The sequence below is a fragment of the Apteryx mantelli genome, chromosome 1 (assembly GCF_036417845.1).
Source record: "Apteryx mantelli isolate bAptMan1 chromosome 1, bAptMan1.hap1, whole genome shotgun sequence".
Taxonomy (NCBI): domain Eukaryota; kingdom Metazoa; phylum Chordata; class Aves; order Apterygiformes; family Apterygidae; genus Apteryx; species Apteryx mantelli.
Window position 1 is genome coordinate 133,239,963 of NC_089978.1, and position 9,794 is coordinate 133,249,756.

Here is a 9,794-nt window from a genome sequence, read left to right on the forward strand (position 1 = left end):
ATGTCTCCCTAGCTCCACTCATGCAGGGGCAGCTTTTCTGCCTTTTAAGTTGTATGATCACACAAAAGGAAACATTCAGGCATGTGCCCCGGGGGAAAGGGGTGTGTGCTCACAACCTGGCAGCAGCCCTGAGTTTCTGGGCACTTCAATGTATGACTGAAACATCAGGGTTTTCATATAGCTTTAAGTAGGCAACTTCCAGTCCTTAAATAAACTAAAAAGTGTAAGATAGGAGCAACTGCCTGCACAGCAACTTTGTCCTTTTTGGGATAAAAATAACCATTTGCTGAATTGCTGTGTAGCATGACTAGCTTTTCAGACTTTGCCACGCACAGGTCATACCTATCTGACACTTTCTGTACCTGAATTAAGTGAAAGATCTCCTGAAACAGTGGGGTATTCTCACTTTTGTACCTCTGAAGAATTCCCATGTCTTGGAGATCATTTGATTTAGGCTGTACTGGAAGTGATTTTAGTCTGCTATAATGCACTAGTTAAAGTAACAGCTGGTTCCCTGACTGCCTGTCTGTAAAATCCAGCTCTAGGTCTGAAAGCTGCTGCCCAGGAGCAGGGAGAGATTGCTTGAACTTAGGAGTCCCTGCATTTCTGTTCCCTGAGCCAGCTGCAGTCCTTCCAAATTGCCATCCCTCTCTCAAGGGATATTTAGAAAGAATGGTCTCTTCTCCAGAAGTGCTGAGCTCCTATTGCTCTTCTGGACTTTGGATTTATAGATCTGTTTTCAGGTTGAAGGATTTGGGGGTTTCTCTTCTATGTTCAGTGAGGATTTCTGATGTCCCATGATGATGTGGGGGGTGGGGAGGAAAGGACTGGCCAACTGATAGCAGGGCTCAGTTTGCTCTTAATGTATTTTTGCTTTCAGGTATTTGGGAAAAATGACATGTGGTTTTGGGTCATTTTCTCAGTGATCCATGTTGTGGCCTCTCTGGCTCTCAGCACTCAGATCTACTACATGGGCCGCTTCAAGATTGGTAAGTGCTGTGATTGAACTGTATTGCTCTGGGATGTCCAGGCACCTTCTCTTCTCACCTGCACAAGTGACCTCTGCAGCATTTGGTGCCTATGTGAGCCCAGTCCCATGGCCTGTGCTTTTGTTCTGGTTTAGCCTGTCCTTTCCCTCATCTGAGGCTCTTTCTGGCCTCAAGTCCTCATGCTGCTGCTCTGCAGATCTGTGGGAGCCAGCAGGACCAGGCTGCCCTGTGGAGCTGGAAGAGCTGGGCTCCCTCCCAAGGAACCTGCCATATAGCTACAGCTCTCCCTTGCATTGTGCTCACAGGAGCAAGCTACATAAACCCCATCATGGGGTGAGGGGGGTCTACTGGAGAGCCTGGCTGCTTGTGCTCTGCTTACAAACGTGTTTCTCCTTCCTCTTCTGCTCCCATCTGCCTCAGATGCCCCTGACTCAGGTAACTGGCAGCAGCTCCCATTCTTCTCTGGGGAAGTGACTGAGCAATGGTGTGGCAGTCAGGGCTGCATGGATGTGTGGGGGGAGGCAGCCCTGCACGCCCTTGGGGGCTGGCTCTTGAGGAGTGAAGTCAGTTTGCCAGCAATACGGCTTGTCCTTCTTCCTTGACAAGGGGGGGATGATCTAGTGCCAAGATCAGAGCTCTCCTGCACTATGAGCCTTTTTAGCTCCATGTTCGTGTCTGAAGAGGGGTGTGTGTGTGCATGCATATGCATGTCTGCCCGTCCTCCCTGCCACTGATGGCTCTCCAATGAAGCCTCTGCAATGACTTTGGTGGGCAGGAGTATCTTGAATGCATGCTGCTTCTCCAGACCCCTCTAACAACTGAGGGACGAGTGTCTGCCATGTCCCCTTCTATGGCAGCTTGTTCCACAAAGGCATTTTTCCCCTTGCTGCATGTGCTTCTCCTCCAGAGAAGTGGCTGCAGAGCCAACCTGTTCACACATACAGACAGCCTATTTGAGTCTTGGGCTGTGCCAGTGTCAAAGGGCAATGGCTTTTTAACCTGTCATTCTGGCCAAATGTTGTATCCCAAACATGGTGGCTGCCCTACTGCTCAATACAAACCGCTTCCCAAGGGCCAGAAATGAACCTGCACACTACCCTGCTCCTCTGCAGACTGGGTCCTCTGTCAACCAGCAGGTGCCCACTTTTTTTTCCATTTGACCATTTGGAGCTCACTCTGATGGCTGCCTTGTCTTTTTATCCTCTTTCTCTGGCAGACTCGGGGATATTTCGCCGGGCAGTGATGGTGCTATACATGGACTGTATCCAGCAGTGCAGTCGACCAATGTACATGGTAGGCTTTCCTCTCCTCTTGGCATCTCCCTCACCAGTCACTCACTTATTAGGCGGTATGCAGAGGAAAGCATTGTTACTGTTTGAAAAAGTGATGCTTTGCTTCCCTTCTTTCCCAAAATATATGGATAGATGTAGATCTCTAGTGGAGCTGTTTACCCTGACCAGGCCTCCCCTGTTCCAAGGCTCAGTGAATAAAACATCAGAGCAAAGGTGCTACAGATGTGATAGGATTTGCCTTTGCAAATGTCAGTTCAAAGGGACTAGCATAAGACTTTGGGCAGCAACTGTCTGTTATGGCTCTGGGGCTAAAGCAATGGCTATTGATATTCCTACAGCACCTCAGGGCAGATGGCAAACAAATAAGAAACAGTAGCTGTTACCTTATGTCCCATTGACTCCTTTCTGCTTGGTACAAAGTGCAAAGCTTGAAGCCAAGTGAGCTTTGTATCTGTGAACATCCATCTCATTAATCTTAATTCCCTCATCTCTGAATACGTGCCAGACTGAATTTTGCAAGCAAACTAGATGCACTCAAGCATAAAGTAAGCCTGGTTGGCCTGAAATAGCTATGTCATGAAAGCAGCTATAAGCACAAATGTACATTCCCCACATATGTATTCCTTCTGCCTGCCACAGTTACAGTACTTCCTTAGCTAATGGTGAGATCGGTGGAAAAAACTCCTTGCTTTGTGGATATATGCACAGTGCTATCCAAACCTTCCACTGCTTCCTCTTTCAAGCATGTCCTTCCTCTATGTGGTAACTGTCCTATAAAATAGGAGGGAGGCATCTAACTTGGAAACTAGCAGAAACTTAGTCAAAGGATTCACGGACAGGTGAGCCTCCTGAGACTGATCCTTAAGTGCTGGGCTTGTCATCTTTAGATGCTTAGTCTCCTCCTTGCAATTCTCCTCAAATCTGTGAGTGTCAGAGCAATGTCCATCTGATAAATGCTCCCATGGAACATATTTGAAAGCCATGTGCATATGCATTTACAGGAACTGGACTCAAAGTCATCAGACACTGTTATCTTGAATTTCTGAGGAAAAGGCCTGTTGCATTTCCTTCTGCTTTCATATAATCATCAGTGTTTTCTCCTCAGGACAGGATGGTGCTGCTCATTGTTGGAAACCTGGTCAACTGGTCCTTGTAAGTGTTGGGTATATGTGTCTTGTGTACTTGTGCATGTACAAGCTGGCATTGTACAGGACTGACATGTAGGTGGCCTGAGGTGGTGGGGAGATGTGGTGGAGTCTGCCACAGCCCTTCTGTGCTTGTGCCAAAACATGCCTGCAGGGCAAAGAGATGGATCCAATGAGCAGAGTCAGTAGGCAGATCCATGGGATGATGCTGTCTTGTGGCTTCATGTATCTGAGCTAGCTCATTCAGAGCCAGCCTGGCACCTTAGGGTTGTGTCATGCTGCATACCTACTTCCCATGGAGCTGGGAGGTCTCCAGCATGGCCCAGGTGCAGGAGACTTGACAGAGATGGTTGTTAGCCAGACAGTCAACAGTGTCTGGCTCACCAGTAACAGTGTGGCTGGAAGGACCAGCTCTTGGATGAGACCTGAAATCATTGCCTGAAGCCCTTGCTTTTCACTAAAGCTGCTTTTCAGGAATATGCCTTCTGCTAAACATCCAGATCTGCAGCCAAGCCCTACGGAGGCACATGCATTTGGCCATGGGTGGAAGCAACCCAGAGCTCCTACCCTTTCCTCTGTGGTCTCATGTTGCTTGTGGGGGGCTGAGCATGGTTGAGTCTGCTCTGCTTTGCTTCCCAGCAGAGACAGCAAAGGCATACAGTGTATTTTCTCCAGGGAATCGGGAGGCTGTTGCAGTGCCTTGTGGTCTGAGAAGGGCAGCAGGCAGTGACGGGTTTGGGGACCTACCCTGTGCCACTGTGAAAGAGACTGGTTCATCTCTCTTCCTCCCTCTCCCCACTCAGCGCTATCTTTGGACTAGTGTATCGGCCCAGAGACTTCGCCTCCTATATACTGGGAATCTTCATCTGTAACCTGTTGCTGTATCTGGCTTTTTACATCATCATGAAGGTAAAGGCGCATATCTCCACAGCTGTCCAAAGGGGAAGGGATGGGCCTTGCTGTTCCTGGCTGAGGTCTGGGCTCCTGCAGTGCCATGGAGGGGCCTGTGGGGGACTCTAGAGTGGGATGAGGTACAAGTGTTGGGCTGGAGGCTGCCAGCAGAGGGGCCATGCCGGTTCCCGCAGAGCTGCATGGGTATGATTTAAACAGCATTGGTGCCATGTTGTGGTGGCTCATGAGAGTAACTATCCCAGAGAGCAGCTATTTCCAGGGTTTTTATAGCAGTGTTTGGCTCAAGGAAACTTAATGCTCTGTGCGAGACCAGTTCCTCAGCCCCTGCTTTGAGACAGCTGTTGCTTTCCAAAGCCTGGTTCGGGAAGGCCGAGGCAGGGACACCCATGCTGACCCTGAAGAGAGCCAGCCCTGCTGGGCAGAGCTCCCTTTCCTAGGCTCCCTGCTTCCCTTTCCTCTTGGGAATCACTCTGGAGGGCCCAACACTTGTGCTGGGAGCAGAAACGTCAGGGCTATGTCCAGGCTCCATGTCCTGCACTTGGAAAAACACCTGATACAGGAGCTGCGGCTGTGATTTCCTGGAGCTGCTGGTGGGGAGGTGTGAAACAGCCTGTGCCAGGTCTGTGGGAGATGCTGAGGCTGACCCCGTGTGTGAGGAGGGGGCGCTGTGTGCGCAGATCCTCTCAGTGGTGCTTGGGCTGTGTCCCTGTGGGGCAGGCAGTGCCCAGGAGCTCTGCCTGCCCCTGCAGCCCTTGGTGGGTGCAGGCAGTTCCCAGATGATCCCTACTGGCCCAGTGCGTGGCTCTGGGCCTGCTGTGAGGCTGCATCCTTTTCTGCAGCTCCGCAGCTCAGAGAAGCTCCTGCCCATCCCCCTGTTCTGCATTGTGGCTACGGCGGTGATGTGGGCGGCTGCCCTCTACTTCTTCTTCCAGAACCTCAGCAGCTGGGAGGTAACTCTCATTTACCTTTCACCATCGACCTGCCTGTCTGTCTCGCCATCTTTCCTCCCTTAACTTGTTGCCTCCCTATTGTTCCTCTTCACAAAAAAAAAAAAATAATACTTTGGGAAAGAGTCTTGGGCCGCTTGGAGCGAACTAAAAGCCTACAACTTCTTCAGTAAATTGGGAGGGGAGCACAGGAAGTTGTGGTGAGCCAAAAATAACTGTATGCATGCAGCCCTGGAGAAATGATATGACACAGGTGATCCTGTGGTGACTGGTCCCAAGCACTTGCTAGGGGACAGAGGAGGAACTGGGAATCTGAAAGGTGAAACTGGGCAAATTCTGATGAGCTCTGGATGGCAGGCTCCTCCCTGGGGAGGGAAACTAGCTGGGGAATAACCTGCCTAGAGATGTAAGGGCTCTGCGCTTGGAAAGGCTCTTAAATCCATACTGGATGCCTCCCAACAAGATACAGCATTTGTCTTTGAAAGTGAGGGGCTTGCTGCAGGGGTGTCTGGGGGAGGCTGAGCAGCTTGTGCTGTGCAGGATCCCTCATACCAAGACCAGAGGATTTTCCCCTGGCCATGGCTTGTGTTCCTAAATCAATCTCCAGGTCCAAAGTACTGCACCAAGTTACTGCTTTGTCTTCACTTCATGTCCTGCTAGCACAGTGCTTTATCCTGGCTCCCTGGGGAGGGTTAAGATGAGGCATTCTCCAGAGGGCCTGATGTGGCCCTGTGTGAGAGGATATTGGGGCCTGACCCTCTGCGCTCTCTCTCAGGAGACTCCAGCAGAGTCTCGGGAGAAGAACCGGCCGTGCATCCTGCTGGGCTTCTTTGATGACCATGATGTCTGGCACTTCCTCTCTGCGGCTGCCTTGTTCTTCTCCTTTCTGGTGAGTCCTGCTCCAAGCCCCCCTCACTCTGCTATACAGCATCACCCTCTCTTTCTCCTTGTTCTTCCTTGTCTGCATCAAGGTGAGGCAGCCCCAGGATCCCACAAAAGTGCCCTAGCTCCTCTTCTCTGCTCTCTCCCACCACCTTTGTGGTGATCGCTGGGAGCAGGGTTTGGACTTTCTGGTTTGGCTTGTTCTTCCCTGGGCCTCCTGGCTTCAAATCGCTTCTGGGGCTGAGGGTCATGCAGCCCTTGTGGGAAAACTGAGAGACTACTGGTCTGAGCAACCCTCTCCGCAGGTTTGTGAAGAGCTCCTAGCCCCTCATTTGGGGGAAGACTCCCTTCTCCCCAGGCAGTGGGGTTGCTGGTGTGGAGCTTACCTCAATCCTGGGCTTTACTTAATTGCAGTAGTTGACTCCTGTGGTCCTCTGCTTAGTCCCCTTTTTCAGGCCTGGTGGCCTGTGTGATGCCAAAGGAATAGGTGCCCCCTGGGATGGGGGGACAGACCAGTGTTTTGGGGCAGCAATGAGGGACCAGCTTACACCACGGTCTGCGTGGTGGTCGGGGCAGGCCTGGGCTGGGTTGCTTGCTCAGGTCCTTCCAGCACCACAGTCGCTCTGTGCTGCCAGAGTGACTTGCTGGAGTGTGGGGGGGAGCATGAGGGGTGTGGTGGTGTTACAGAAATAAAGTTAATTGGGCACATCTATATGAGCCACTGTCACAACTCCTGTACATGGTGGAGATATGGCCCAAGTGGAGCCCTGCTGTGACAGATACCATCAGGAGCTGGTTGTGCTCCCCAGCCACAGGCTGCTCAGTGAGGGCTGGTTGCCACCTTGTGGTTTACTCCTCCTCAGGTCCTGCTAACCCTGGATGATGACCTGGACACGGTGCGCAGGGACAAGATCCCAGTGTTCTGAGCCCTGAGGGGAGGCATGGGGTGTCCTGAGCCACTTGGCCGGCCGAAGGCGCTGAGCCACCAATTCCATTCAGAACAAACCTGCTTCTGTGCCGAGCAGCCCCGGGGGAAAGAGGAGCTGGATCCCATGGCAAGCATGAAGGGATGCTGCAGTAACTGAGGCAGGACTGGAAGGGAAGATGGTGTTTGCTCCTTTCCCATAGCACCTGCTGGGGCAGGCACCACCTGACAGCTGAGGCCAGTGAGAGCCTCTGGCTTCTGCATCTTCAGTGGGAGCCAATGAAGAGAGAGGTAACTGGAGATTTTGTCACGGACTCTGGTGAGTGGCTCAAGGCGCAATGCAGACCCTTCCCATGTCTGCAGCTGGTGCCTGTACACTGGGGGCTGCTGCCCTCAGAGGGTCCCCTCAGCAGGCACTGGGAGAGCATATGGTTCCTGTCTCACAGCCATTCCAGTGGGCAAAACAACTGCTGGGTGAGCAAAGGACTCTAAGCTGAGATGGCAGTGGGGGATTGTTTTTCTTTTTGTTGGAGAGGCTTGTCCTGCGGCTGAAGGGGAGCCATGATAACAAGAGAAACTCATCCAAGGGACTGCAGTGTTTGAGGGAGATGGTGGACTGGAGCTGCCCATGAATGCTCTGCTAGAGGCAGAGCCTCCTGCCTTGGCTGTTGCAGCCTCTCTTCCTTAAACACATTGAACCACCTCACCTCTTCCCTCTGGCAGCTCCTACGTGGGCACTTGTCAGCGTGGTGGTCTCCTTTTCAGCACCAGAAGTGCTGTCTCCGAGCAGTGTGTGCCACTGGTGTGGTGAAGTTGCAGCCATATTTGCAGTATAGCTTCTTGCTCCCTGCTGCATGGTCCGGGGAGCCTTGCTAAAGGGACAAGGTGGAGTGAAGAACCCGTCCAGCAACCTCAGTCTTTCTGGCTCCTACATGCTTGCTTTGGGCAAACTTGGCAAAGCAGGTTCCCATTCTGTGTTGGGGGTGAGGAGGAGATCTTATGAGGGTTGGGGTTGATCTCTTTATCTAAAGATCTGGACCAAACTTTTTTCCCCTCTTCAACTTTTCTGCATCTGAAATAGTTGTTTTTTTAATGGTTTCTGCATTCTTCCTGAATTCTCAGTTATTTAAAAAAACAAGAATAAGATGTGAAATATTGCAGGCATTGCATCTAAAATGTGACCTGCTTTGCTAATTTTGAATTAAAAGGTATTATTTGAGGCCTGCTGTCCTTATTTTTGTTGTTACCTGAGCATTTTTCCTTTGGTGTATGTGCATGTATCCAGTGATGTAAAGGCTCTCTTCCAGTCATGCTTACTTAGGCAGAAGGCTGTAGTAATTTTCTACTCTGAGAAGTCTGTATTTTCTAGGAAGGTTTTGCACTATCAAAAATGCAAAAAAATATTTTTTTTCTTCCCCCTAATTTGGAGTTTGTCAAAATGGTCAATAAAATGGATGTTCCCAGCTCCCTGCTCTGCAGGTTGATCCAAGTTCTTCTTGCTTCATGTGTTAGCAGCAAGGAGAGTGCTCTAGGCAAAGTAGTTCCCAGTGGTGTAACACAACTGCTGTCATCCTTAGGTTTCACTAAGACCCTTGCAAACAGTTTCCTGAATGTATGTACTGATGCCCTGCTTGTTCTTCTAGCCAAATTGCCTTTAGGGGGCTAACTGGAGCAAAGAGCTGAAGTTCTTGTGTGTCACTAGCCCCTAGGTACAATGCTGAGAGGCATGGAGGAAGGATGCCCTGGGGAAGCTGTCAGCTGGTTATCCTCCCAAGTGGAGCTGCACTGAGATGTAGCTGGGTCCCCAGCCAGCGATGCCACAACATGCACAAGGTGGTGGTGGCGGCCCTGGTGTGCTGGTTAGGATGCTTTGGGCTTTACTTGTGGCTTTGCTGTGCAGCTTGAGTTGTGAATTTGCAATGGTCCTGGAAATGGGGGCAGATTTCTCAAGCTTGTTGCTAAGCGGGAGCTTCTATTCCTTGAAGGTGTCAGCATGGCTGCAGGGAAGGAGATGAAACTGTCACTTTTGTCTGAGCTGAGCCAGCAGAGAAGTATCAGGCTGAAAATAATCCTTATTTTTTCTCTTCAGCTAGCCAGCAGCCTTGCCATATGTTCTCTATCTAAAATGACAGAATCCAAGACCAGCGACACAGACTTGCCTGCAGAGTCTTTCCTTTTGGGATGTGTGGCGGGAGGGGAAGGACTGCAGGAAAGTCCAAGAACAAGAGGTGCAAAAAAGCCCCAAACCCTTGCTGCTGACTGCATCTCTCACAGCATGGTTATGAACTCACTGTGCAGATGGAGCCAGTTACGTTTCTGTACACAAAAGTGTGTGAATGTTTGATCCGACAGCTGCTTTTGTACCACATGCTATCCCCCTCCCTGCAAACACAAGGGCTGTTGTAGGAGCCCACATTCTGCATTTCCAGGTCTCTGACAGGTTAGTGAAACCCAAATCTGTGGTAATAGTCTCAGTGCTATAGAGCAGGTTGAGGTGTGCAGGATGGTTGACCTCTGGAGCCTGTGGTCTTTCCAGAGCTCTCCTCATAGGGCAGTGGTATTTTCAGTGTTAGCCTTGCTGCAAGCACTGTCTTTTCCCTCCTTTTCTCTGCCTCTTTAGTACTAGCTCCCCTGGCAGGAGCTGAGGTGCGAGGCACAGCTGCATGGAGCCCTGCTGCATGGTGGCTGCTAGGAGCTGCATG

At 50.9% G+C, this 9,794-nt stretch overlaps 1 protein-coding gene across 1 annotated transcript in view; it reads left to right on the forward strand.

Annotated features, from left to right (window-relative positions):
* SIDT1 (SID1 transmembrane family member 1) overlaps window positions 1-8,461 on the forward strand; it is a 28,939-nt gene extending 20,478 nt beyond the window's left edge. Inside the window, 8 exon segments of the mRNA XM_067289826.1 lie at window positions 881-989; window positions 1,410-1,424; window positions 2,206-2,282; window positions 3,387-3,433; window positions 4,230-4,335; window positions 5,178-5,288; window positions 6,061-6,174; window positions 7,031-8,461. Of these exon segments, the coding sequence (XP_067145927.1) occupies window positions 881-989; window positions 1,410-1,424; window positions 2,206-2,282; window positions 3,387-3,433; window positions 4,230-4,335; window positions 5,178-5,288; window positions 6,061-6,174; window positions 7,031-7,093 (642 nt within the window). The 3' untranslated portion in view covers window positions 7,094-8,461.
* The last annotated feature ends 1,333 nt before the right edge of the window (window positions 8,462-9,794 follow it).